Raw genomic sequence first — 27,733 nt, 5'->3', positions numbered from 1 at the left:
TACTATACAGTATAAATAGTATACAATAACTTTCTACAATATTTTTCATACCCCCAAAACCTTTTTTTCTTCTCCTATAATCAGTTGTTGATTTCTAAAATAAGAAAGGGAGGCACCACAATACAGGACAATGATCAACAGAGGAGGCTTCCTATTGCACATCATGAGCCCACATTTGTTCATGGTGATATAGAATCTGAAGCATGTTCGTGTACAGTATCACTCAATGAAAGGCCGGAAAAAAACATGATGAAACAAAACATGTTTGGGTTGCCATGGAATGGACCGGCACTCTTCAGTTGTGTTCTGGTATAAATGTGAAACCATAATCAAAGTGGTGAATCCACTGAACATGAAGCTGGTTGTTCCCAGTGCACTGGCATATAAGCTCCATCCCCTCTTTCCCTTTGGTCATCTGTTCCTTGCAACAGAACAACAATGTTCTGTTATCGCTCTCGGCTCAGGCCTCAAATAACCTTTAGAGAGAGTAATACTGTGTGTACCCACACATCATTTGCATGACCCTAACTAATTTGTTAAGCGATAATAATCCTAATACGCAGCTTATTGTGACTCAGAGCTCGTCATATGGCACCCGAGTTCCCCTTAGGTTGTCTGTCTCCATATTAACAAGGTTCAGACGTGGTGTTTTAATTACATTTCTAATCTTGTGCCCAGTGGATTGAACTAAATATAGAGGGCCTGTAATTAATAGTGTTGCAGACAGACATGCATTGACACTTTTTAAATCATTGGCCTTAGGGAGACCATTCTATACAGCCACACAGGGGGAATTCATCCTGTGGTTTTTTTCCCCTCTATTGGGCGAATGGGATCAAAAGTAGAAGGTGAATGCTCTGATAAAATCTGATTTTAAAAAGAATGCAGACGGCCGGACTGGAAAAGTAGCTGGACTGTTGGTGATCAAGACAGTTTGGGCTCAGTGTTCTCTGACAAGTGTCCTCTTTACAGTTGTGCCTTTGAGGATGAATTTGTTCGAGATCCATGGATATGCCAGAGAATGTATAGACTTTGTCTTTCTGCCACCTTCACTGAGGAATGTAGATAACCAAATAAAACCAAATATTGTTATTGTTTCCAAAAAAAGAAAAAGAAGTTGGAAATAAAAAAAAGTTGGAAAAATGAACATCCCTTTCAAGAAGACAACAAAGAAGATAAAAGCTTTGACAGAGTTTTTAGGTCGACTCCATCAATTCCCTGACTACAAAGTGGCCTTTGAGATATGCATATGAACAACACTGGTCTCATTGTCTCGCTCTCAACCACTCCGCTTCATCTGCTCACTTCATTGTTTGCCCCTCAGAGATAATTGTACAATGGGCCATTGTTTGTCGCTCTGCGGGCTGTTTCAGTTTTGAGCCACTGGATGTCAGTACAGCCCGCATTACCACTCCCATCACTTTGCCACTGTATCTTTCTTTTCCCAGTGTCTAGGGATCATGAAAGTGCTGCAGATCCATTCGATCGAAACTGGCAAGTGAAAGAATTTTGAAAGATTCCTTCTATGGAGACACGTACAAGTTTAAGTTAAAAATACAAACTGTGTTGTGTGTGTGTGTGTGTGTGCGCGCGCTTACATTCCCACTGCAAATGGCCTGCCTGCAAACAGTACAAAAAAAGTTGATAAAGTTCTTTTTTCTGCTGTCTTGGCCAAATTCATTTTAACTTGTCTTTATTCATAGTTTTTGTAATGCTTTCGTCCCATACAAAAAAATGGAGCACTTAAAAACATTTTAATCACACAGAAGAATACATATCACATAACACATGTAAACTGTGGCGTCAATGCAGTACGTTTACACGAATACGTTTTGCAGCAGAATTAAATATTAAGGTTATGTACTTTGTGGTGGAGATGTTTTGACGGCAGCGATTGAGTGACACGAATACAACCCCCCCCAAAAAAAAACCCAAACATATTTTGCAGCTGTTCTACCTGGGTGCGCTCAGAAACAAACAGCGCGCCTCCCGCTCCCTGGCCCCGCCCCTGTGCGCTCGGTTTTTGCGCCATTACGTCGCTGTGGCGCTCACTGCTGCGGTGCTAGGCGGGCGGGCAGGCGAAGCAGCTGCAGAGAGAGAGAGAGAGAGATAGAGAAAGAGAGAGAGAGAGAGAGAGAGAGAGAGAGAGAGAGCAGGGGGACGCTGATAACAACGGACAGGCTCATGTTGGGAAAGTCAGAAACGCAACATTTGCCGATATGGTGATTTGATGTCCGAGAGAAATATCTACACCTGTAACCCTTTTCTTTTCGGTCGACTGCATTCGCTGTGTTTTTTTTTTTTGTCACGCATGCGTGGGATTATATTTCACGTTCTGTCGACCTGAAATGACTGCCGGTCGCCGCGTCTAGCCAATGGTTACTGCGGGGGCTCCCGTCTTGTGGATTATCCGTCGTCGCCGAGCCAGTCGCATGGTCGAGCCCGGAGGAGGCCCCGCTCTGCTGGGTGGATGTGTGTGAGGCACCGCCGGACCCCGAGTGCTGATGAGGACGGCGACGGTGACGATGCTCGGCTCTCGTCGGCAGCGGGCGAACTGATCTTGGATGTTCGGGCGACGTCGCCCCGACACAACCCATTTCCTCACGCGGCGAACATTCTATTGCTTAAAAACTGGACGCCCCTGGAGCAGTTTATGACGGTAAGCGAGACGCGGATCCACGGGCCACCAGCTTTTCTTTTCTTTTTTTTTACACACACCGCCAACTGACGTTAGCTAGCTAGCTAGCTTAGCGCTGTCACTTTTACCCCAAGTTGCTGCCCGCACGGCTAAATTGGCCAATGTTGCGAAATAACGTCGACATAACGCAACTCCGGGGGGACGGCGCTGTAATTACACCCGTGTCCGTTCGAGTGCGGTCTCGCGAAGGGCGAAATGCAAAGCCGCGACACACATTTGGACGCCACGACCCCGACAGCCAGCGCCTGTGTAGCTCGCTCGCTCGCCAGTTAGCTAGCCGCTTCTTCTTCGTGTAGCCCATTCAATATCTCCGCCGCGTAGCTGGCGACCGCAGAGCTAATCCGGTGCGCGCGGGGCTGGCGTGCATGCGGGGGGCTTAGTGGATCGGCGCAACTTCCCGCGGGCCGACGCGTATAATTCGGTTAAACGGGCCAGTTCGTAGTCCCATTCATTGCACAGTGCACAATAAGCCCCTTTGAATGACAGCCCGAGTTGGCCGTTCAATGGGACCAGCGGCGGCAGACTGTGGCTTTAAATGTGACATAGCTCCGATCGCACGGACCAGTCGGTTCATTTTGTGAAGCCGTCGAGAGGTTCGCCTCGTGCGGACCGAGCCGATGCGATTACCTCACCCCGACGGTACATAGATGTACACGGTACGGATCGTTCACACAAACGAGGATGTGGAGTTTTGTTTGGTTTGTTTATTTATTTATTTGGGGGGGGGGGGGGGGGGGGGGGGTCATTCATTGCTTAATGGCTGTTACAGATGCGTTCAGGTACGTGTCACATTCCAGAGATGTCACACTACACGGGGGCCCTGAATGGATACGCGTTGCTTTATGGCGATTTCATTTGCAATCAATAGCTGTTTATTGTTTGTTTTTTTGCGAAGTAAATGACAGAGATGATATCTGCGCGATGAGCAGCTGTTAGCCGTGTGGTGTTTATAGTAATGGATACGAGGCTTTCGCTGCTGCGATGAGGCGTCCCCCCCCGATGACGTAATCCCTCCACCGTCCGTGCCACATCTTTTGGGTCGCAGTCGGTTCCTCCGCTGCCTGCTGCTCGCCAGGCTGCTGCCGCTGCTCGGTCCTGCGTGTCTCTAGCCCCCCCCCCCCCCCCCCCCCCCCTCTCTCTCTCTCTCTGTCTCTATCTCTCTCTCTATCTCTCTCTCTCCCTCGTGCTCTTTTTTTTTGGAGCTGTCAAAACTGCGCAGAGTGACTTCAGTGTTGTTTCCACAATTGCTTTTCGAGAAGGATCTCGGTTTATGTGGGACGGAGGGTCTGTGAATGCAACGGTTCAGTTTCATCCCAACGTGTTCACCGTCGAATCAGCAGCTCAGAGGTGTGTGTGACACTGGGAATCCCCAGGGATCAGTGAATGGAGCACTAGAAGCTGCCCCCCCCCCCACACGCCCTCAAGCCAATGACATACTGTGCATATCCTGTGTAATTTGACTGACATTACTTCATGTCTGAGATGAGCCAGTGACCTTTGACAAGAGCTTTTTCTACAGAAACACCCCCCCCCCCCCCAACCCCTCCAATAACATATGACTTGGAGCTAATGTTTGTGGCTCTGTTTGACCTGAATACAGTTGTGATGCCCCGTCTGGGGGGCTGATGGTTGCTGAAGCTGAACTACTTATGCTTGGGGACACCATCCTTATTGCCATCATCTTATACATTAAAGCCGTGGCCGTAAGGATTTATTTAGCAATAGACTAAACTGGACTACTAGAAAAGCACTGACTGGTTAGTTTGTACCGTTGTCCGTTTTGTTAATTGCATGTTACTTTAAAAGGTCACCGATGTCAGTTTTGCTACCGAATGTTGGTAGCATGACGATTTTGTAATTGCCCCCAAATTATATTTAATTGTGCAACCACACCTCAACCAGAATAAAGAGAGGAGGGTCAGGTCCTTTGAAGCACAGAATCCTTAATGACGAACAGGGAATCGCATCTCTCCTAGCTGAAACATACAGTAAGACCGGAAGCTGCGCTGTGTCGCTTTTACCTAGACATAACTGAATAAGTTTGTTTTCATGAATCAGACAATTTTTTCAAAATTTTTTATTTTCCAGACATTATGTGCTGCAACAGAATACTGGATTGAACTACATTTCTCTGCTTGTCGTGCTGTCCAATCCTGTAGAAGTGGACAGACTCAGCTGGCGAAGATTAAATTGCCTGTGGCAATGGCCCCCGCTTTACTTGAGCAACGCACCTGAACCAGCCACCCCCTTGCTTCAACAACAGAAGTGTGTTGTGTGTGTGTGTGTGTGTGTGTGTGTGTGTGTGTGTGTGTGTGTGTGTGTGTGTGTGTGTGTGTGTGTGTGTGTGTGTGTGTGTGTGTGTGTGTGTGTGTGTGTGTGTGTGTGTGTTTGTGTTTGTGTGTGTGTGTGTGTGTGTGTGTGTGTGTGTGAGAGATAGTAAGAGGTGAGAGGATGGTATGGATAGGGAGGGATGGAGGGGGGAGACAGAAGGGGCACAGATTTAGCAGAGGTAATTGGGATTAAGTTAACCTGCTAGCAGAGGGCTGGGGGGTCCCATGGGTGCAAGCTGGGAGTCAGGTAGTATCAATGAATCCCCCCAATACAAATGAAATGAATCCGTGGTTGTGGGGGCAAAATGTAATATATCCCGATTCCCTAGATTATACTCAACCATTCAACCTCCGAATTGTATTGTGTTGGTTATTAACAATAATAGGAGCATTATTCTCAGTTTTGGGGCGTACCCCGCAGGCATGTAATACATGCAGTATGAGCAATTGTTGGGCAGTATTGCCTGTAGCAAGAGTCAAGGTCAAAAATGATACTTAAGGTTTTGTCAGTCAGTTCTTCTTTATCCATAACTTGATGAGATGCCGGTACTGTCCTACTGCCAGCACCGCTTCTTCTGGGCTTTGGTTGATGGGGGCAGGTTTGACTGTTTAAGTGATTAGCTATAGGAGACGCAGGCAGCTCTTGCCGGAGACCTCTCGCCACCAATGTGTCCTCATGACACTTTTGCATTATCATCTATTCTCCGCAGGTTTGATGGTGCACAAAGATTGACTGGCATCTGCTCAAACATCATAAACTGGCCTCGCGGAGCGACTCGGTCAAAGGTCAACCATTGTTCCCGTCAGTTTGACAGGTTGAGAGATGTGTATACACTGTGGGATGGGCCAGGAGTACAGAATGCTTGGGAATGTGCGGGACACTGTACACTTAAATGTTGTTTTTAGTTGGTCGCGTGGAAAAATTAGCGTGTACAAGGAAATTAGAATAATATATATGGGATGGTTTTGTCTTCATTCACCCTGAGATTTAGCTGCCGTCTGACTTTCTTTCTCAACATATTTTCCTCTCTTGCCAGTTTCTCACCTCTTTGCTCTCCATCTTTGCCTGACACCTTATTTCTGGTACGTTATAAAGGCACACTTAACCACCATGGTGCACACAGTTTGATATTGTTAAGAGCTGACAAGTGTTGGTAAGAGGACTGCTAGCTGGGTGCTGCAGGCAAGATACATTATCAGGATTTGAAGATGGCAGCATTTGCATATCTTACATTAGTAGGCTTGGGATCGTTGTCGGAAGTACAAAACAAAGAAACAAACAAGCGGCGGGTGGTTCATTTTATCCCCAATTGAGTGGTATCTTCCTTTAAGATCCTCCTCTTTAATTGAGTGACACTAGGCTCCCCGTGACCTCCGCTGACTGTTGGTGACAGGCTGTTCATGTTTAATCGAGAGGACCAGCTGTCAGCTCATGCTATTCTAACCCTGTGGAGGGAAGCGTTGGACGCTTGTTCATTGATAGGCAGCGTTTGGACAGTTCATCTTACGGTGGCTGGATCTCGACCTGTTTGGTGCCAAGTTGCTTGTGATACTGTGCCGGTTTGGTTCTTGAATGTTCTGCATCTTGCGTCAGTTATTTACATGAAGGGGTAAACAGCTGCCAGTAAGGCATTTCACCATGGGGAGGCATATACATTTACATATATTCCTAATGTGGCTCACGGCGACGCAATATGATTTTGCATAACATGGCACAGGCCCATAGACAGTAGCACTTACAGATCTCCATCGTTGTCCTGAGCCACAGTTTTTTCCTTCTTTTTTTGGCAGTACTTTAATGTCCCAGCCAGAGAGCAATCCATTCACATAAATATCCTGCACGATGGCTCCCAGGAAGGCAGAGAGTTGGTGTTGTGTTGCCGGGGTGGATATGGCGCGGCAGCGTTTCAGCAAAAATCATCTCCCAAGCCCCAAACACAGCTGTGTTTACCCTGCACAAGACACCACAGCTACAGACGGCCAGGACGGAGGTGCCTTGACAGATCTAGACTTCCAAAATAGAAGGCACACTGAAGCCGTATTAATAGTGACACATTTTGACGGGCTACAAAGAATAGCTGTATTAAATATAAATGCATCTGTCAGGCTCGCAGCACGGCAGTTGCGGGTATAATTCAGAAAGTGGTGCAGAGGACTTGCATGTTAGTATTTGCTGCCTGTGAACACTGGGACAAAAATAACAGTGGCCTTGTGAATTGGGTGGAAATGATTGGGGGGGTAGATTCACTTCTGGCTGGGAAAAAAGCCCTCTTTCATTTCAGAATGAACAATGTTCATTCAAATTTGGACAGTCCATTTTTCTTACTCGTTCCATCTTAAGATGTTTTAGATGTAACATTGTCACATCGACGATCACCTCTCTTTCTCTCTCTCCAGTTTTCTGTCTCTGTCTCTTTTTCTTTCTGTCCGGCATGTTCTCATATCTGGATCATCATGCATAACTAATCAGATGAAACCGCATGTTATGGTAATGGTGTTCCAAGTTAGTGGACAGCCACAGGGGTTTGATTAGCAGTAGCAGCATGTTATCCAGCCAGAGAGGATGTAGAGGCACAGTGGCACGCACGCACGCACGCACGCACGCCAGTTCCATTCAAATATGCAATATTCACACAACGCCAGAGAGAATTGTGACTACATGCATAGATACAAGCATATGTTTATTTCATTTCAGTGCATTGAGTGACTTGTTTTTTGTCTTTTGTAATACGGAGTATATCAAATTCATTATTCTACAGGATGTTGGAGATGTTTGTTAGGGTGAACATATCTCTCTATATCTACACCAGGCTGGGATCTGTGAAATGGAGTTAGTGAGAATACGGATCTCATCAAAGGTCTCTCTCAGAGCATCATCCAATGAAGAAAGAAATAATTAGGAAATAACATTTGGAAGTAAAGGGGGGTGGCATACAACACAAAACAAGTTATGATTATAGAATGACAAATGGGCTGTCTTGACTTAATCCCTGGCAAATAATGACAAGAAACCAGGAAATTAAAATGTAAACATTTCATTATAACCTCATTTGCAAACTATTTTATCAAACTGACCTCTCACTCAACTTCTTTGGACACACAAGGGGTGGCTGTTGATATCCTGTTGTAATTAATCTTCCTGTGTCGTCCCTATTATGAGCCACTAGTGTATTCTAGCCTAGATTCTAAAAAATATGCAGGGCTAGATTATACAAAGAGATGCCAGGAGATAAAGCTAGCTAGATTATGGTCCAGGGGCTGTGAGGTGGATCTAACTTGCCGTGCAGGGGTAGGATTAAGAGAGCGGAACATAAAGGCATTGTAGGATTAAAACGATCATTAATCCTCGATAGGTATGAGATGGTTAGATGCAGTGTTGGTCATTGGATAATGTTGGACAGGTGGATGAATACAGGTTGGAGGGTAACTGATTGACATCATTGAGTGAACTAAATATATGGAGCCGTATTAAATATTTGGCTCTATTTGTCTTAAATGCCGGTTTACACAAACAGGCATTCACCATTTAGCTACTGTACATATGTAGGAACATGTGTAGCTCGACTTATAAAACAAATGAACAAGATGAGTAATGGGAAGAGAATTTCAGTAAGTATTATGCATTATTCATTCTTCAATATCTTCAATCCATCCTCAATATTTTATTCATTAAACATGTGATTTAATTTATTGTCTTTTTTAGGATGGATGCTCATTATTTCATTAATTTCATCAGGTTTGTGCTATTTGGCGATTGGGTTCAATCGGAAATCTTACCTAAATAGGTGCTTTAGATTTTTACTTTGATACCAAATCCTCTAACTTGTGACTCTAGTGGTTCCGCTTCAATTAATTCCATTGTACCAGCACTTTATTTAATTTAACTGTAACTTCATTATAACAATATGGTATTTTTAACCTTGATGTAACTTTTCTTAATTTAACCTTATTATAATAGTAATTTATTCATTTTAGTTATAAAAGTAGTTTATTAAGACAATAGTATCAGCCCTGGCCTCTTTAACTTATAATACTAATGATACAAATTTTTTTGTAAGCATGTCTTTAGCACTGTAGGGCGTCAGCCTCAGGGGAGGCATGCGCTCTCCTCTCCGAGCGCCCCTCTAGTATTGTGAATGCATTCCACAATGTGTTCACCGTGTCATCTTCGATCAATTTAGCTGCTCAATTCGCTTTATTCCCTTTCTGTTCCTCAACGCGTCCACTCCCTCCTGTCCGACTTTCTCCTCGGCTCATCCACTCGGACCCCTCTAGCCCCGCAAGCGCTGACTTCAAGAACCAGTTTTAACCAGTTCATTGCTGGGTAGTAATCGGAACCGGAACGCCGATGAGCTGCTGGGTAGTCGATGCAGCTCTCGATTGAATTGTAGGTTTGTTTGCAATTTCGTAAACTTTCTTGACTGTAATTTCCATGTTTTCAATGGTCGAATAAACCTTGAACCTTTATTTCAGCTAGGACAGTGGCGTGAAGTCGCGCGAATTTGGGCACAATTCAAATCTAGTTTCACTCAAATGTGGTGGGAACAATCTTGGTCTTTCATATGCAAACTCTCCTCAGACTGAGGCTGGATTCAGAATGGGATCAAGATGAAGTTCCCAACACCACCACCACCACCACCTCTCCATGTCATCATATTATTTAACATTTTTCTCGTGAAAGAGGACTCCTTTCGTTCGGCAGCCCCACCCCCACCTTTACACCCCTCAGGTATGCGAGTACAGCTGGCTGCCGACTCTTTGCTCAAGAGTTATGCCGGGGTGCGTGTTCTGGCATGTCCTCCACTTCACTATCACCCGTCCCATTTTCACCCAATGTGTGTGTATACACTACGACGTATGCACTCATGTGCACATTTAAACATACTGTACACACAGAGCATTTCCTAAAGGTGCCTTGTGCCCATTTTAATCTGTTGCTTGTGCAACCTGAGCTTAGTGAGTGTGTCCGCGTGTGCATGTGTCCACTTCAGAGCCTCAGGTCTGCCTTTGAAACAGCTGCTTAAAGAGCCTTGGATATCTCAGGAGGTCAAAGGTCACAGTTGCTTAAGAACAGTGGGTCAGAGACAAAAATGGATGGTGTTCCTTATTCTGCTGCCCCATGACAATTACTGAAGTTTCACATATGTTTCTAACCTGCTTAAAGTCATATTTGAAAAATTGTGGCATTACAGGCTATAAACCAGTTTTAGATAATTTACCGTTATACAAATGAGCAGTGTAAGAGTTACATTTTTGGTCTAATCATTTATTAAAAAGGACTATGAAACCGAAACTTGAGCATTTGTTTCCATGTTTCTACTTCTTTGGTTCCCTGCCCTCTCTTTTCAGACGCCCAGTGTGTTTTTGTGTGACACTTGACCGGGTTATTTCCAGGAGATCAACAGTTTACATGGTTAAACCTAGTTTTATCTGCTGCTTGTTTTGCTTGGAGATCCGTGGAGGAAGCGCAGAGGATTCCATATCCAACTCAAACAGGAACAGACGGAGCAGTCTGAAAACACGCGGCATCAGTGCTGCTGTTTTTGTTATTTCATATCGCTTTCACTTTCCAATGTCAAGCTTCTTTCTCTCCTTTATTTTTATCCTCACTTCTTTTTGAATCCTAAATTCTACCTCTCCATAATTCCCTCTCCTTTAGTCAACAGACAGGTGCTGCACGTAGACGTGTGAACGCGTCGTCACTGTACATGTGAAATGATACGCCGAGGAGAGCAAGAGAGGAAAGATATCAGCGTAGTGATATCTGTTTACACAGGCTGATGGGCATGCTTTTCAGGAGGGTGTGTCCACTTACGTGAGCTCAGATTGCTGCAAACGGGCGCGCACACACTAACACTCATGCTCTTCTGACATCTGGGCCTCACAGCCCGAGGACAGTGAACCGCATGCAAACTTTTTCCACAATAAGTCGGGGCCCCATCCTTGCACGCTTTAGTTGCATTTAACAACCGTGTCGCGAATGGCTCTCGAAAAAATGGTATGGTACTAATAAGGATGTTTTCCAATATTGATTTATATCACTGTGTGGCCAACTTATGTTTGAGTGAAACGTTACAGAAAAGACCGAAATTCATCTCTTAAAGCTACAAAGGGGGCTTCAATGGCGGGCCAAGACTCAAGAGCAATGACTCATTATGTGGCGGAGAAAATGTGAAATGTAACAAAGTTTTTACATGAAAATGAATAAGTTAATACTTTGTTTTGAGTATTGGAAGCAAACGTTACCACAAGGCTGTGTTGCAACCTTACCATAAAAACACAAAGTTACATTTACATCGCTGTTTATAGCAGAGACATGTCCGTATCTGTGGTGTGTTAAATGGGGGGGCCCAGGAAATCCCACCTCGTGCTAGCCCCATGATTGAGGAAGATGCATCGATTTTGTGGCCACGGACCGTAAAAATGACGGGCGACATGTAATGTAAAAAGGGGCTTGACAGCGTCCGCTCGTTGAAATGTTACCTTTCCCTCGTGCTATCAATTTATCGGCCTTTCAGTCTATTGATCTGCTGTGCTGCTCGCCTGCTGACAAGGTATGTCCCGTGTCAGCGTGTTTTTTTGTCTTTGTGGGTATTTGTGTGGATGTTTCTGTGTCTGACAGCCTTTGGTTTGCAGCAATTCTCAGTAGGAAAAACAAATTGCAGTCTATGTGATTTTGCACCGTCAGGTCCTGTGTGTGTGTGTCTGAGTGTGTCTGAGAGAGAGTTTATATCGGGAGTCTCTCTGTTTGTGTGTCAGAGATGAGAACGAGAGGACCGAGAGAACATGAGAACAAGATTGTGTGTGTGTGTTAGAGAAATAGGCAGCCTCGCTGCGATTTTCTGGGGCAGGCTATCAGGCAGGGAAGCAGCAGGGAGGGATAATAACAGAAGCTGTTACATTCTTGTGGTTTCTCTGATTCCAGCGTGAGGCAGGGGGGGCCGTCTCCGGCTGACTCACGGCCGCTCTGCCTGCTTTTGTCTCCGTCGGCCTCTGAGCCTGCATGGACGCTGCCGGTGCGAGGACAATACAGGACATTTCTTGGACACCTTAATCTAAGACACATTAATTACGGGGCCATTAATCCCCTTGCATATTTCAGCACCTCCTCGCTCGAGCGTCAACCTGGCAACTGGTTAACACTGGCTAAGCCACCGCGGTCAGAAGAATAGCAATCATTTCACTTTATGGTTTTTCACTTCAGGGTTGTCGTTGTTAAGGCCATTTGACTTGCCAGTTTCAGATGCAGCAGTTGAGAACTTGCTCGGGTAGCAAATGTCTTACTGTGTCTGCTTTTGTGTTTCAGTACAGTATCACTTTATTGACTTTTCAGAGGAGCTGTTAAATTGCCATAGCTACATGAATGTGACAAAACAGTCACGCGCTCCCGTCACTGATAAACTCCGACAACAACAAGAACTGCTGCAAAAAAAATTGGCTGTGGTTGGAAGCGAACGGGACGCTGGATGTTTCTGTTCATTAGGAGCAAGATGACAAAAATCAAAGCGTTTTAGAGTGACTTCCCAGATTGAAGTACATAAACTGGCCTAACTGGTTCCTGTGACTTCTGGACATATGGAGTCCATCTAATCATGTCAAGAGCCTTTTTGCAGATAGGGCTAATAAGATAACTTTTTATTAGTTATTAGTTATTCATAATAAAGTTTATGGTTAAAATTGGAAAAATATCAAGCCTCAACAACAATTATGTATCATAAGTTTTTGAGAATGATTCCTATGGTACTGACAAATATTTTTCAAAATGTATATCTGCCGATATCTGTATTACAAATATTTTTATGGCCCAAAATTGGCATCGACCACCCAAAATCCATAATGGTGGGGCTCTGATCACGTCCTTAAAGCATCATCATCGTCATCTCCTAATATCCTTAAGGTCCCCCTCCACTCAAAAAAGTGTTTTTCTTCTGTTTCTGTCCTCTAAACTGTCTGTCATTGACTACAGGGCCTTGTATCTGAGCAAACGTTGTCACTATAGGGGTGTTTTCACATTCCTCTTCTGGAGATTTCCGTGCACTTCTCTGAAGTTTGAAATCCTAACGAATCCCGGGCAGGCTAGATTTGGTACGACACAAATACAGAAAACCAATCGCTGTCGAATATGCAAATGTGTGCAAAGAAACCGGAAACTTCCGGCGCACGCAGAGGCAGCGCGTCCACGAGAGGACGGCAGGTATCAGCAGACAGTTAGCTTTAGAATTAGCAGTTCGTGAGAGTTTTATGGCTGAATCTCGCCGACGTTGCCGCTAGTTGCGCGCATTCTTCCACCGGTCAACCTAGCAGTGAGCAGCTGTGGTGGGTGGGGCCTGTGTTATTTGCATATCCCGAATATTCTTAGTCTCAGAATTCCTCAATGAGGGAGAGAGTGGATGATTTCCACAGTTTTTTTGTTTCACTTTTTTGGGGGTATACATTGTATACATAGCAGATTATTTTTATGTACATCAAAACGGGGCGGGTGGGGGTCTTTAAAGGTGCAATCACTCCTAAAAAAAAACTTAATCTACCCTCAAACATTACCACATGATAAAAATGATACAAATGTTATACACCCAAATCTGTATGCATCTATGTTTCTTATGCTTGGTGCCTCTCGGTCCACAGTCCATGTTCTTAACATTTCTACTCTGCACAATAACACCGTTACTCTGACGTTAAATCTGTTTCATTGGTTGATTTAAGCCCTCACGTAGGTCTGGGGTTTGCACTAATCTTCTTTTTTTGGAAAATCAGATTAATGTAGAGCAGGCTCACCCATGTTTGTCAAACCTGGTTTGAGGTTGTCTGTATACGGGGCCAGCGCTGCAGAGGAAATGCCATCTGCCAAGTAACACTTCCACAAATGCATAACCTGCACTGGCCTAAATACTGAACGGCACCGAACACCCCACCCCCCACCCCCCACACTAGAAAAGCAAATTCTGCTCAATACACGTGGACCGCCCCAAATAGCTTAACAGTATATTTGTACATGCAAAGTGAAGTGGTTTGCATTGTTCCAGCTGACCACATGCCAGTGATTCTGGGGGGAAAAAAGTTTGCTTAAGCTGCTTTATTGTGACGAAGCACTGTATTCTGTATGAAGGGTCGATGCCAGCGCTGCGTCAGGACGTAGACTGTGCGCTGGGCTAACTTATTAAAAGTACGAATAAATCCACACACTCAAAAAGCCTGACGCTGGGAGATTTAGTACCAGCTGTTTGAGTTATAAACACAGGTATTTTGTAAGAATACCTCGGGGCATGCGGGGAAAAAATATTTGACAAATTGCTGCCTCAGTAATGTTTGCACCAGCAGCTAACCCTATTTTCTACGGTGTGGGAACATTGTGCAAAGTACGAAGTGACTGTCAAGGTGGGCCCACGCTTTCCTGTTTACCAACCGCAATGTGTTCCACACACCTCCGTCTCTTCATCCTCATTTCTTCAAGCGAACCTGTGCTACGGGGACATCCCGGAACACCTCGCCCACACACGCACACACACGCACACACACACACACACACATTCTTTGTTACATGAGGCCATATACAATACATTCAAACAAGCTGTTTAATCATCAACTCCATTGGCGAATCGCCTCTTCTTCTCGAGTCGCCTGCGTTGGAGCAGGGCCCTCTAGGCTGTTGAGCTGTGTTACATAGTTTGCAGGTGATCGTGCGTGTGTGTGTGTGCGCGTGTGTGTATACATATATTTATTCCATTTAGATATTTTATTGGTCTTCTGTCTGGAGCATTCATGGTACTGCTAACCACATTCCCTGTTTGTTGTCACTCTTTCTCGCAACCCGCAAACCTAAGTAGGGTTGCAAACCCCCCCCCCCCCCCCACAGAAACCTCCAGGCTTTAGGTGCTGCGCTGCGGGGTCAAGCCATGTTGGAGTCTCACGAGTAGATGTTGCCAAAATCACATATTGACACACGGGCCACAGCAGGTTCGGCTCTGTAAAACATGCTGAAGACATTCAAAAATAGTTTGAGCTAAGGTGTTAGATGTGAAAAATTAATTGCACACATTAGACGATCTCTTTTCAGTACCTGAGCACTCTGGAGACAGTGTGGCGTTGATTTGACGGACACTTTTGATCACAGCTCTGATCAGGTTTTCCAGGAAAAGGACTATGCACTGCTTCTGTTTCGCTCACGATAAAAGTCTTTTCCTGCTACTCATACATCAACTACCCCAGTGAATATTCAAGGTTTCGTCAGAAACAATGACGGATAATGAACGAGCTGGGTTGAGCTGAGATAAGTTCTGGTTGGTTTAGCAGTGCTTGTGTATTGTCTGTATCAACTGCTGGAGGTTCTAAGAATAGGAAGACAAGGTCATCCTGGAGGTTCAGGGGATTAAGTAAATGATGTAGTAATCATGACTTTGTCATCTTTGTCTTTTTCTAAGAGACTAACGGATTTTATTAGAAATATTCATTGCACATGGAAAAATACATGGGAATTTCGAGAGCTATTCTGTTCAGTGCAAAACCAGCGTCGCCAAAATCAAGCCTTTATTCTGAGTATATTCATATCAAACTTGGCTCTGGTGAGCAAGTCTACACTGGTGTAAATTCCCTATGGTCATTCATGTTCTGGACATTTTTTTTGAGTAATTGAACACGTATTCCATCTTTTTGAGAAAGTAAGTTATGCTATTTTATCAGTTGTTTTGCTCTTATTATACTGTCAGTTCCAATCTGCAGCAGTATTTTTTTACCTGTATTTGCATTTTTCAAGAGAAAGTCAAGTAATTCTTCTTTTTTCTTATCACTGTAAAAACAACAAGGTAGAACGGTGTGTGTGAACCTTCTGGGCTCTATTCTTCTGGAACCTATGAGCCCTGTTACACAAATGGATGGATGGATGGATGGACGGACGGACGGACGGACACCCAGCAACATCAGCATCTGTGTTAACTTTGACTTACTTCCTTTCTGTCTCTCAGCAGCTTTTGCGCTGGCACATTGTTATTATCCCTGAAAGACTTGCAGATTAATTCAGAATCAGAAGATTTGATTGAATTAATTACGGACAATAACTCAGAAGCAAATATTATGGCCTTGTTTAAAGATTCACAAAACATAACTCAAAAACTGCATGCACTTAAGCACACACAGGCACACACACGGATGTAAATGTGCTTGTGCGTATGTGTGCGTTGCTTGTTTTATGGTGTATGGTGTCAAGGGAGCTTTTACATTCCTAATGGAGAGAGGCTGATTAACTTGCGGCTTATTGATCCTACATGCTGTTAAACACACATTCACACTTGCGTAGAGTGTTGCTGCTGTGTCTTTCAATCAGAACAAGAATATTCGAAGATCTGCATAGGGGAGAGCTGTCTGAAGCCCGTCTGTACTTCTGACTGGTGGACAATGGCAGATATGCGATGTTTTCACTGTTCAGTTTGTGATACAATGATGCATCCAGGTTATCATTTGGTATAACGTCAAAATCTTCTCACGGAAACATTGGACGAGGCAATAGAATGACTGACTGGAGCCATTTATTTGCATACAAACTTTGAAGAACCTGGTGCACACATTGTTCAGAGTTGCCCTTTCACGCATATGGCACGCGAGAATCGTTCTCACTTTCTGGAAATAGTCTGGTTGGGTGTAGGCTAGGGGGTGGCACTCGGGCAGAGTGCGGAGTAGGGGTCGACCGATATGGCTTTTTCCGGGCCGATGCTGATACTTATCTAAGAGACCGATAACCGGCAGTTGAAACTGACATATGTTTGCGGTAAAAAAGGCTTCAAAATTTAGAATAACACAAACTCTTAACACAAAAATGCTTTGTTGAAATGCCTAAGAGCGAATGTTTAATTCACAGAACCTTTCAACATGACCCTAACCAAAAAAGTGCAAGGGAGCTATCGGCAGCATTATTATGAAGTTGAACAAACAAACATGTATGATACGTGTGTGTGACTGCGGCTGCGTCAGAGTCTTAAACTCAAAATGTTAATTAGAATTCCCAGGCCTAGGATAGATGGATAGATAGATTTATTTATGAATGAATTGGGGGGGGGGTACATTTGTCATAGCAGCCACACAGTAAGAGACAATGAACACAAATCAGGAAAACACAAAAATATGAAATACATAGTTTAATACAAAAGGCAAAACACACTGTTAACATCCCTGAAGCTGTGTAGTTTAAGAAACAAAGTTATGTTGAATTGTTTGTCTGCTGAATCTAACCTAGCAGCAGCAGCAGGTGTGTGTGTGTGTGTGTGTGTGTGTGTGTGTGTGTGTGTGTGTGTGTGTGTGTGTGTGTGTGTGTGTGTGTGTGTGTGTGTGTGTGTGTGTGTGTGTGTGCTTGGTACAAAACACCTGGCCTCCCTGCTGGTGGGGCAGGAATGTGCAGGGCTGAGGTGGATGCGGGTGGAAATCTGCAGCGTTCTCAGAACACGACCCCCGGTAACATTTAAAGGTGCCAGTGTCAGCAGGAACGGCAAAAAAAAAAAAATACAAATAAGAATCAGGCCAATGTGCTGCTTTAATCAAACCAGCATCTCTGTTTCTTGTTATATAAATGAGGTAACACTCCCCACCCCCACTCATATTTCCAATCCGTGCGTTGAGCTTAGCTTTTTTTTTCCATTTAAAATCCCTTTATGTTTTTTTCCCCTCGTCACATGGGAGTGGTGGTATGTTATCGCCTGCATGTTTGTAGAATCACTGACCGCCACTGGTCCTTTGGTCCAGGGAAAGTTGAATTTTGGTTGAGCAGCTTTTTGCTGTAAAGGAGCCCCTTGCTACTAAAATGAACTGAGCTTGAACAGCATCTCTGTAGCAAACAAATGTAGAGATATTGTAATATCTCATAATAATAATTATAGTAACAGTTGCCACCTGTAAATCACAGTGCTGTCAGCAGGTTACAGGGTCCGTACTGTTCGGTAGACCTTTTGTGAATTAAATCAATTATTGAACACGCCGTGCGCCTTTTTCTTGTAATGTTTGTTTCAGTGGTGAAACTGTCTGTTGAATTATTTCCCGGGCCTTGTGCTGCAGTACAGTACAACCTGACCACCGTGAATTAATGACTGTAAATGGAATAGTTGGATGTTGAACGTATTTACGGAGTACCAGCAAGTTGTTAGCAGGAGACCTCAAAATTCTCCAACGCTGCGCGCCAGCCACCACTGTGACCTTTGTGCTATATGCAAATTCAAAACCATTAGCTCAAGTCAGAGAAGTGTGTGTGTGTGTGTGTGTGTGTGTGTGTGTGTGTGTGTGTGTGTGTGTGTGTGTGTGTGTGTGTGTGTGTGTGTGTGTGTGTGTGTGTGTGTGTGTGTGTGTGTGTGTGTGTGTGTGTGTGTGTGTGTGTGTGTGTGTGTGTGTGTGTGTGTGTGTGTCTCTCTGTCTCTGTCTCTGTCTCTGTGTGTGTGTGTGTGTGTCTCTGTGTGTGTGTGTGTGAGTCTCTGTGTGTGAGTGTGTGTCTGTGTGTGTGCCCGTGTGTGTGCCTGTGTGTTAACTGCAGTTATGATCATAATGTCTCAATGTGATCGCACTAAAGGTTTTACCTGCTTGTTCCCACAGTCCAACAGGATGTAATTCTTTCCATTTTTATTCTGTTTATCTCATCTAGTTGTATAGTAGTTTATGTATGTGTATATAGCAAACGGCGACTTTTACCTACCTTGCGTCTGTGTTTGTAAGTGATACGTCCGTTCCACTATGTTTTTGCTGCTGTTGCACTGATAATTCCCTTGGGGATGAATTACGATATCCATCGATCCATCCATCCATTCTCCAAGTCCACGCTTCGGTTCATTCTTGAATGTTCTGACTTATTACCTAACTATTACCACACTCGATCCCGATTGGACCAAAATAGTCATGTGACTAGAAAAGGTGTCATTATTTACTAATGTGGCGCATGCCCAAACTATAATAGAATCCTAATTTTTTGATGTGTTACATGTGTTATCGTGTTAATTATGGATTGAAAAACTAGTTTTGTCATATTAGTAACATATGACAGTTCAACAGACTGCACCTGCACCGACAGCAGTGGGTTGGGGGCACTGTGGTTCTGTTGTCCTGTATCGAGATACAGGATTTTGGTCATTTACACCTCAGTTTAAGTCTCAGGTTTCTGAATCGTTGCACCCCTACTGATTAGTGGACACATTGATCTCTAATGTTGGCTGTTTTCATATCTTTTTGCATGTAATAATTAGCTATTTGGATAACTCAATGAACATGAAAGAGGACTGTTACTTCCTCAGCTTTGAAAAGAGGACAAGATGCTGGCTTTTAACCTCCCCGCCGTGTTTGACGGTTAAAATAGAAATTCACTGCAGAGTTTAATCACATCAAGTATGAAGCCTGATGAAACTTTTTAGAATGACAGAATAGAAAGAAAACATGTTATTCGTTTTTTTTATGTACGGGGGGGAGACGTCCCTGTGCACCCACTTAGCTCTGCAGCTGGAGGAAATGCATGTTAGCGAGGTCAAGAGGGAGAGCGAGAGCGGAGAACTTGAGAAAAGACGAGTAGAGGATGGAGAAAAGTTGCCTGTATATTGGGATGAGGGGACAGAACAAGAGGGGTGCAGGGCGGGTGGCAGTTTGGTCGAGGGGGGTCAAGATGACAGGGCAGTGTGGTTGCGAAGGTGAAAGTGGTATGACGAGGCCCACAGAAGATCAGGGTGAAGGGAAGGAACATGGAGGCTTGTAGGTGGTGAGGGGAGGGGAGGGGAAGGGAAGGGAGCAGGATGTGTATGCGGGGTGATATCATAATGAGGATATCGTGATGATTGGGTGAGATTCATGTCGATGACATGAGTGCAATGGAAACATTGTCCGGAATGAGCCACAAAAGAGCCGCTGCTGAAAATGCCTTTCAGTGTTCATTATCATCCGCATCTTTGATTCAGCGGAATCTCTGTGACGGTTCTTAGGTTTTCGTAAATGGCTCTGTCTCTTTTTATGTGTGTGTATGTATGTGTGTGTGTGTGTGTGTGTGTGTGTGTGTACGTAAAGGGCCACTCCCTGCCCCTGATTACTATCATTTGCATTACGGGCTCACAGGCCATGCTGACAGTTTACGGCTACATCCATACTAATACGTTTTCATTTTGAAACCGCTTTTTAAAACTTAAACGATCTCTGTCCACAAGAGCGTTTTGGCTGTGTATCAGTAAAAATCTCCGCTTTCAAACTAACACTCCTGAAAACTCCATCACATTCACATATGCTGGGCATGTTCGAGTGCGTACTGGTGTAAACAGGAAGCAGATTAGTTGCGTTGTTACAGGAAAATACCAAGAACGCGAAACGGCAATGGCGGAAAGTAAGAGCAGGGATTTCTTCTTCTGTTGGACCTCAGACAAGGTGGAAGTAGTAGTATGTATTTTCAAGGTTTAACATTCACCGCTGGTAGTAGTGACCGCTACCGCTGGTAGTATTGACCGCTAAGAAACAATCAGGAAGGGAAATGCGGGCGGCCGCATCATCGTTTTCTAACATCTCAGGTTCATCCCAGGTTCACCCCCCCCCCCCCCCCCCCCCCCGGAGTTTAAAAAACGGGGCGAGCGGGAGAGTACTGTGGACAGCAGGCGTAAATGTAGCAGCAGTGGTGCGTTGTAAAACTAAAAGCGTTCTGCAGTGGTGTGGATGAAGCCCAAGACAGGAGGAGTGGAGAGGAAAAAAGGAGAGAAGTATTTTTTTAATGAAAGCTGCAATCAGGGAAAGTCTAGTTGTGTTTCTCTCATGTTGTGAGCATTTTTTTTTTTACCATAGAGAAAGAGAGATCTGATAACAATTTTACTGATTACTGTAATTTTAATTGGTGGTGGGGATTGATACAGAAGACTAACAGTGGACACACACACACACACACACACACACACACACACACACACACTCACTATCTGGCTGACTCATAGTTACTTATACGCCATCTGTTTTCCAGTGGAGGAAGTGTGATTGACAGGTTGAGAACTGCAGCTCGTCCTGCTGCCAAAACCTCTGGCGGATTTTTGTTTTCAAGCACATGCTGGTCTGACATTAGATGAATACATTTCAGCTACTACAACTTTTCCCAAAAAGTTTTTTCATCCCCATGTGTCCACATTTAGTCTCTAAAGAGATGTTGACACGTGGAAACGGTGCTACCTGCCCTGGGACAACAAATGCAAATCAGCTACGAGCCGGCTCTCGTGCGCTCACTATTAATTGTCCCCTTTAAAAATAAACGATGATGAAAAATGAACAGAATAAAAGACAGAAATATCATTTTTGTGACAGAGCTGTCGAGATGAAAGAGCAGAGATTTTCTGCAATCGTGTTAACCCTCGGAGTGGAAAACCTTTATTGCACCTTTTTACATCTTCTCTTAAAAGGAACTATACTGTAGCAGACAGATTACAAGCAACACTTTACTATGACTTTGCCATTAGCCAGGGCCACATATGGCTACCCCCCCAAAGGAGGTCAGAGGTCAGTCGCTGCCCACATTCCTTAAACTGCAACCTCCCTGGCATCCAACCTCCCCTTCATAGACACATGTTAAATGCTTTGTTTAAATCCCTCAGTTACACGCGCACGCACACACACACACACACACACACACACACACACACACACACACACACACACACACACACACACACACACACACACACACCCACACACACTAAACAGCAGCCTGTCCGCTGTTGTTGTTGCCCTACATAAAATGAGTAGGATTAAAGAGATCATTGGGATTGTGCGATGTAGGCAGGGGAGGGTGAACGGTGAGAGTGAAAAGTGACGGGGCAGTGTGAGGACTTATAAAGAGGCACAGGTAGTTATAGAGGATGGGTGAGTGTGCCGCAGGGGACGCACCCTGAAAATACCGACCTGGAACAGGAAGTTGTTTTTTTCTTGGACATGCAGACTTCGTACCGAGCATTCTTTGTGAAGACAGCATAACAAACAATATTTCACCAGGTCAGGCCGTGTTTGAACCATGCAGACCCTCAATCTGTGTGTAGTATCATTCTTATTTAAATATAATACGCAGGAAGAGAGACAGATTTATGCCGCATTTTAAATGAAAACTCACAGCAATTGCAAGCTGTCCTGCTACACACACACACACACACACACACACACACACACACACACACACAGTGGCACGCGTCTGTAATTGACCACCTGTTTGTCTATGGCCTAGTTTACGCTTTATGAAACACCGTGGAGGAATGATGTACCGTTCCTTTGGGGATTCCTAACCGCTCGACTATTATTTCAATTGTTCCACAGCAACACAAAGGGGGGGGGGGGGGGGGACAACACCCGTAGCGTGTTTTTTGAGTTCCTTTTAAAGGAATTAGGGGTAAAAATAGAAATGGATGGGGCAAACGGAGTTCAGTAGTCGGCCCATATTTGAACTGGGAAAAGTTCGATGTGTCTTGTGCAGTTTTTCCCTTTGAAGACTCTTGTTCCGTTAGTACGAAAAAGAAATGCTGGGAGAATCATAGTTTGGTAGTTGTTTTATCATTGTACTTCTGTGTTTGTGTGTACGAGTATGTGTCTGTATCCTGATAAAGCGGCGAAACACACAACCTGATGTTGATGTTAGATAACTTGTGTGAGTGCATGTGCATGTTGATGTGTTGCGTTAGGCATGTTTATATGAAGGGCGTGTATTCCTGTGTGCAGACGGAAAGGCTGCAGGAGCATCTGTGTTTGCAATAAGCTGAGAGAGCCCACCAGTGAGGGAAGCTTTAGGGTCAAGAGCCCTACACACACACACGCACACACACACACACACACACACACACACACACACACACTCCACTGCCTGTTTGTAAGCTCTGCTGACTGCAGGAAGCAATAATGGTAGCGTGTTTCCGGAGTTCCGGAGGGTTCTCTCAGGGGAGTGTGGCTGTCCTGTCCAGCTCAGCAGAGCAAAACTGAAAAGAGCACAGCCGAGCAGGAAATTATAGTAACAGCGAGAATAGGATGCGGTAGAGTAGCAAATAGTACAAAAGAGCAGGACAGTGACGAACGTGGTAGAGAAAGGGCAGGGCCACAATTTTCCGACTCCCAATAGATAGAACAAAAACAACGGAGCTCAAAATATGACGATATGACAAATGATCCCAATAATTTAAAAGTCGCATGCCAAGGAGATGTTGAGGGGGAAGAAATTGTAGAACCGAAAGTCGATGGTTGCACCCTGGTCCTCAGCCTTTAAATAGTTGTCAGCCGGAAGGCAGGAAAATGTTAGGACAGGAGAAGATCAGAGGAGGCGATGCAGCCTGTGGAGAGTGTCAGTGTGTCGGAGCTCATCATCTATGTATTCCACAGCTCAACGTGAGCCAGTGATGGGAGCCGCGTCCCTCAGTCTTTCCCTTCTTCCCTTTTTCCTTCAGCGTGGCTTCATCCCTGCATCATCATCGCTGGTCAGTTTTGCTCGGTCTCCCTAGCTGACAGTACTGAGGCTGGCATCAGCGCACATGTGTGCGATTGTTGTTCGCATGTACTCGTGGATAGGCCGTGTGTGTGTACTTACTGCCTGTGTGTGTGTGTATGTGTGTGTGTGTGTGTGTGTGCTTGTTGAGTGTATTGATCTCATCATCACACCACGACCAACAGTATGACCAGCTTCACGCCTGGTTGGATATAACCTGGTAGCTGTCAACCCAATGGATCTTACACTTCCCGTAATGAAGCCTCAATACCTTTTCTTTATCAGATGCTCCATGCCCCGATAAACGCCCACCTCTCACAAGCCCCACCCCCTCTACCGCTTGTTGCACACAGGAAATTGTGAGTGGAGGCTGTACCTGCTGAGCTGAATCGGGCAGATACTGATGTTTAAGATTCTGTAACTGCCTGACAACATAGACCATCATCACACTTGCACAAGCTCAAACTGTGATAACACCCCCCCCACCCACACACACACACCCACACACACCCGCCCCCCCCGACCCCAGTGGGACAGATGTTTGTGTGCAGCCTGGATGTCTGCAGGTGACGGGACGTCGGGCTGTGACTGTCCGCGGTGGCCTCACATATAGATTCGTTTACATGCGTATAGTGTTTGTTTCCACCCCTCGGTCACGGGGGTTTGTTCTGATGTACAGTGACAAGCAGCTCCAACACGCACAGTGCCCTCCATAGATACCATCCGCACACACACAGACGGGCTCACCCCGAGCCATCGGAACAAATACAGCAGCTCACGGTGACGGGGGCCGCAACCCTTGTGGAGCTATTATGTCTCCTGTCAGGGTAGATCAACTAAGAATAAAAAAAAGAGGAAATAAACAGGAGGGGAAAATCAAGCGCACAGAACTCACTGCAATGGTATATATATATATTTATATGTCATGACTCTGCGAAGGCTTTTATTTTGACATGACATGAGACAACTACGGCGCGCTACCGGGTAGCAGTGAGAAAAAAGTTACATTTCGCTTCTGCTCATCTGTTCCTAAAAGATTGCATCAACATAACGTAGCGCTAGCATTCATGCAATGGTCCGAGCCCCCACTGCACACACTGCAAAAACTGCACATGCTATATTGAATGTTGAAATACAGCACATGCAAATACCACAATGTCCCTCTGTGATCCGACGCGGTTCTATCCGTGTAAACCTAACTTCGAGGCTAATGTGACCACTGTCCGATTCCAGGGAGACAAACGGAGCGTTTGAGCTCCATATCAGTAACAGTCTCTGCTTTCAAACTAACACTCCTGAAAACTCCATCACACTCACATATGCCGGGCATGTTCGAGTGCGTACTGGTGTAAACAGGAAGCGGGTTAGTTGCGTTGTTACAGGAAAATACCAAGAGCGAGAAACGGCAATGGTGGAAAGTAAGAGCAGGGATTTCTTCGGTGAGACGTGGCCTCAGTAATCAGCCGCTTTGGTTTGTTCTAAATGGACCGGAGCCGCTTCCCTTCGAGTTATTGCTCTTTATTCCCACTGATGGGCAGACGAGGAGGAGCTCCCTCAACCGCTGTGTGTGCTGCCATCTATCATGAGCGGCTCCGGCCAGGCACGCTGAAGATGACGAAATGATCAAATCTTAAATACTGATACGGGAAAGATGACGGACACACAAGACGAGTCGTGTCGTATTTTAGGACCAAGTGGGAGTGGATAAAGGCTGGAATCACACAGCTGGAAGGACCACGTATGCCGATAATTGTGTTAAGGGCTGCAACTAAGGATTATTTTCATTTAGAGCTGCAACAGTTAATTTAGTGATCGAGTAGTAATTGATTGCTAAATTAATCGATTCATCGGTTCAAGTAGTTTTTATGAAAAAAAAAAAATCTAAATTCTTCAGCTTCTTACATGTGTATTTGTTCTGGTTGCTTTGCTACTCTTTGACAGTGAACTAAATATCTTTGGTGTGTGGACAAAACAAAACATCATCTTGGAGTTTTGGGAAACACGATTGACTTTTATGACATTTTATGAACCAAACAACTTGATTAATCGAGAAGATAATCGACAGATTAATCGATTATGAAAGTAATCATTAGTTGCAGCCCTATTTTCATTATCGATTAATCTGTCGATTATATTCTCGATTAATCGATTAATTGTTTGGTCCATATATAAATTCATGAAATGGTGAAAATTGGCAAATCCCAACATGATGTTTTGTTTTGTCCGCACACAAAATATATTTAGTTTACTGCCATAGAGGAGCAAAGAAACCAGAAAATATTCATATTTAAAAAGCAGAAATCGTAGGATTTTGCCTTTTCTTTCATAAAAACTACTACTAGTTGCCGATTAATTTAGCAGTCGATTAATAATCGATTGCTCGATTAACTGTTTCAGCTCTTGTTGTGTTGCACTCATGTACAACAACTCTCTGCTATTGAAGCTCAGAAGGATCGCACAACGGAATAGTGAGACGACGAGCGGTCTGAAACCATTCGAAGTTCATCTGCCAAATGACTCTTCTCTCACTGCGAGTGTTTTAAGTGCTGCTGTATAGTTTCCACATCCCCTGGTAGGGAATCTCCTACTTGCCTACTCATTGACATTCTTTTCTCATGAAGCAGTCGGCCTCCGCTGTTCCACCGCGCTTGTACAGACTCGCTCTGCTTTGTGGCTGCCTTTTCGAGAGCGTACTCCAGTTTGGCTCATTGTGTTCTTTGTAAACAGGAGGGGGGGGGGGGGGGTTGTTACCTGAAGCATACCTGTGTCATATAATATGCATACATCACAGGTAAAAATGAATTTTTGTTGTTTTTTTGAACCCCCCTCACTCATGCGTTTTTCTCTCTCCTCTCTTGCTGTGTCCTCGGCCGTTTTGCAGACCCTGGTAGGAGCGTGATGAGCGCACGCTTCCGCTTGCCCGCTGGCAGATCCTACAATGTCCGGGCGACGGAGCTGGAGCGAGACAGGCCGCACACACAGGTTGTGTGCAACGTACTGCTGCTGGACAACACTGTCCAGGCGTTCAAAGTCAGCGTGAGTATCCACTCCTCCACTCGAGTGTCCTTACCGTTCGCGCAAAGCCCGTCGTCGCTGCTCGACCGAAGCAGGAATTGTCAAAGGAGAATATGCAGCATCTTTTCAAACAACAACAAACAAACAAGACAAATACATCAGAGACGCAAGGCGTGAGTGTCACAATCTGTTCTCCCTCGGGTTACGATTTTTGTCAAACCTGAACATACAGTACAGACACGATTCACATATTTCTCGGTTCACCGTGACTTACACTTTTACAATTAAACCCAATAATAAAAACATTCCTTACAGCCGCAGAACTTGCCCGAGGAATCATGTATTTTTTAGGATTTCGTCTCTATTGAAGTAACCGACTGATAACAGTTTGTAAATCCGTCGGTGCGCTGCAAACAGGAACTGACCGACGACGTTCTCATGTTCCTATAATTGTACATTAATCCAAGCAAAGCCTCGAGAAATAAAAACTGGAAATTGGAACGCCAGAATTGCGCCCCCTCCTCTGTCTCATACCCCACCTTCCCTCCCTCCCCCTCCCATTACTGTAAATTTCCCCTCAAGCCCACCTCAAATTAACTTTAGAGTTGGTGGGGGAAAGGCCTAAGTGTGTCTCTACATGTTTGCATTTAAAAAGCAACCCACGCTGGATACAGATATATTTTCTCTTGTAATACTTAAAGGGTAAATGTTTTTTTCTAACTTTGACAGTGTTCATCCTTACTGGTCCCTCAGCTTTTAGATTCACTGGCCGATCACTGAGGTTTACAAGCGTTCAGTCCGTCAAATGCAGTCACACCTCGAGAGGACAGAGAGAGAGAGAGAGAGAGAGAGAGAGAGAACTGGCGTTACATTCGTTTGTCACTTCATGTGACTACACATTTCCTTTTCTCTCCCTGTCTCTGTCTCTCTCTCTCTCTCTCTCTCTCTCTCTCTCTCTCTCTGTCCGTCTTTATGTCTCCCTCTGTCTCTGATTGTTTCATCCCTCATGACAGTGTAAGAAGGGAAATTCCCTTTGTGAGTCAGAAAACACAAATCCTCCAATAACATCCCCTCTGACAGATCACATCCTGCCGGATTTGAATTTTTTGTGGGTTTGTGCATGAATTTATACATAAATATAAACACCTACATAAATATATATATATATATATATACACATATATATGTGTGTGTGTGTGTGTGTGTGTGAACCTACAGTATATATATATATATATATATATATATATTTTATTTTTTTTA

General features: G+C 44.6%; 1 protein-coding gene across 4 annotated transcripts in view; it reads left to right on the top strand.

Moving 5' to 3' along the window:
- The first annotated feature begins 2,058 nt into the window (after positions 1 to 2,058).
- ptpn4a (protein tyrosine phosphatase non-receptor type 4a) overlaps positions 2,059 to 27,733 on the top strand; it is a 69,610-nt gene continuing 43,935 nt past the window's right edge. For 3 of the 4 annotated variants that reach the window (XM_035651631.2, XM_035651632.2, XM_035651630.2), the window contains exons 1-2: positions 2,059 to 2,659; positions 26,340 to 26,494. In XM_035651631.2, the coding sequence (XP_035507524.2) occupies positions 26,357 to 26,494 (138 nt within the window). In that variant the 5' untranslated portion in view covers positions 2,059 to 2,659; positions 26,340 to 26,356. The remainder of the gene's footprint in view (positions 2,660 to 26,339; positions 26,495 to 27,733) is intronic. The other variant, XM_035651633.2, reaches the window with a different exon arrangement.

Source organism: Scophthalmus maximus, chromosome 14, assembly GCF_022379125.1.
Source record: "Scophthalmus maximus strain ysfricsl-2021 chromosome 14, ASM2237912v1, whole genome shotgun sequence".
Taxonomy (NCBI): domain Eukaryota; kingdom Metazoa; phylum Chordata; class Actinopteri; order Pleuronectiformes; family Scophthalmidae; genus Scophthalmus; species Scophthalmus maximus.
This window is presented reverse-complemented; position numbering and strand designations above follow the sequence as displayed.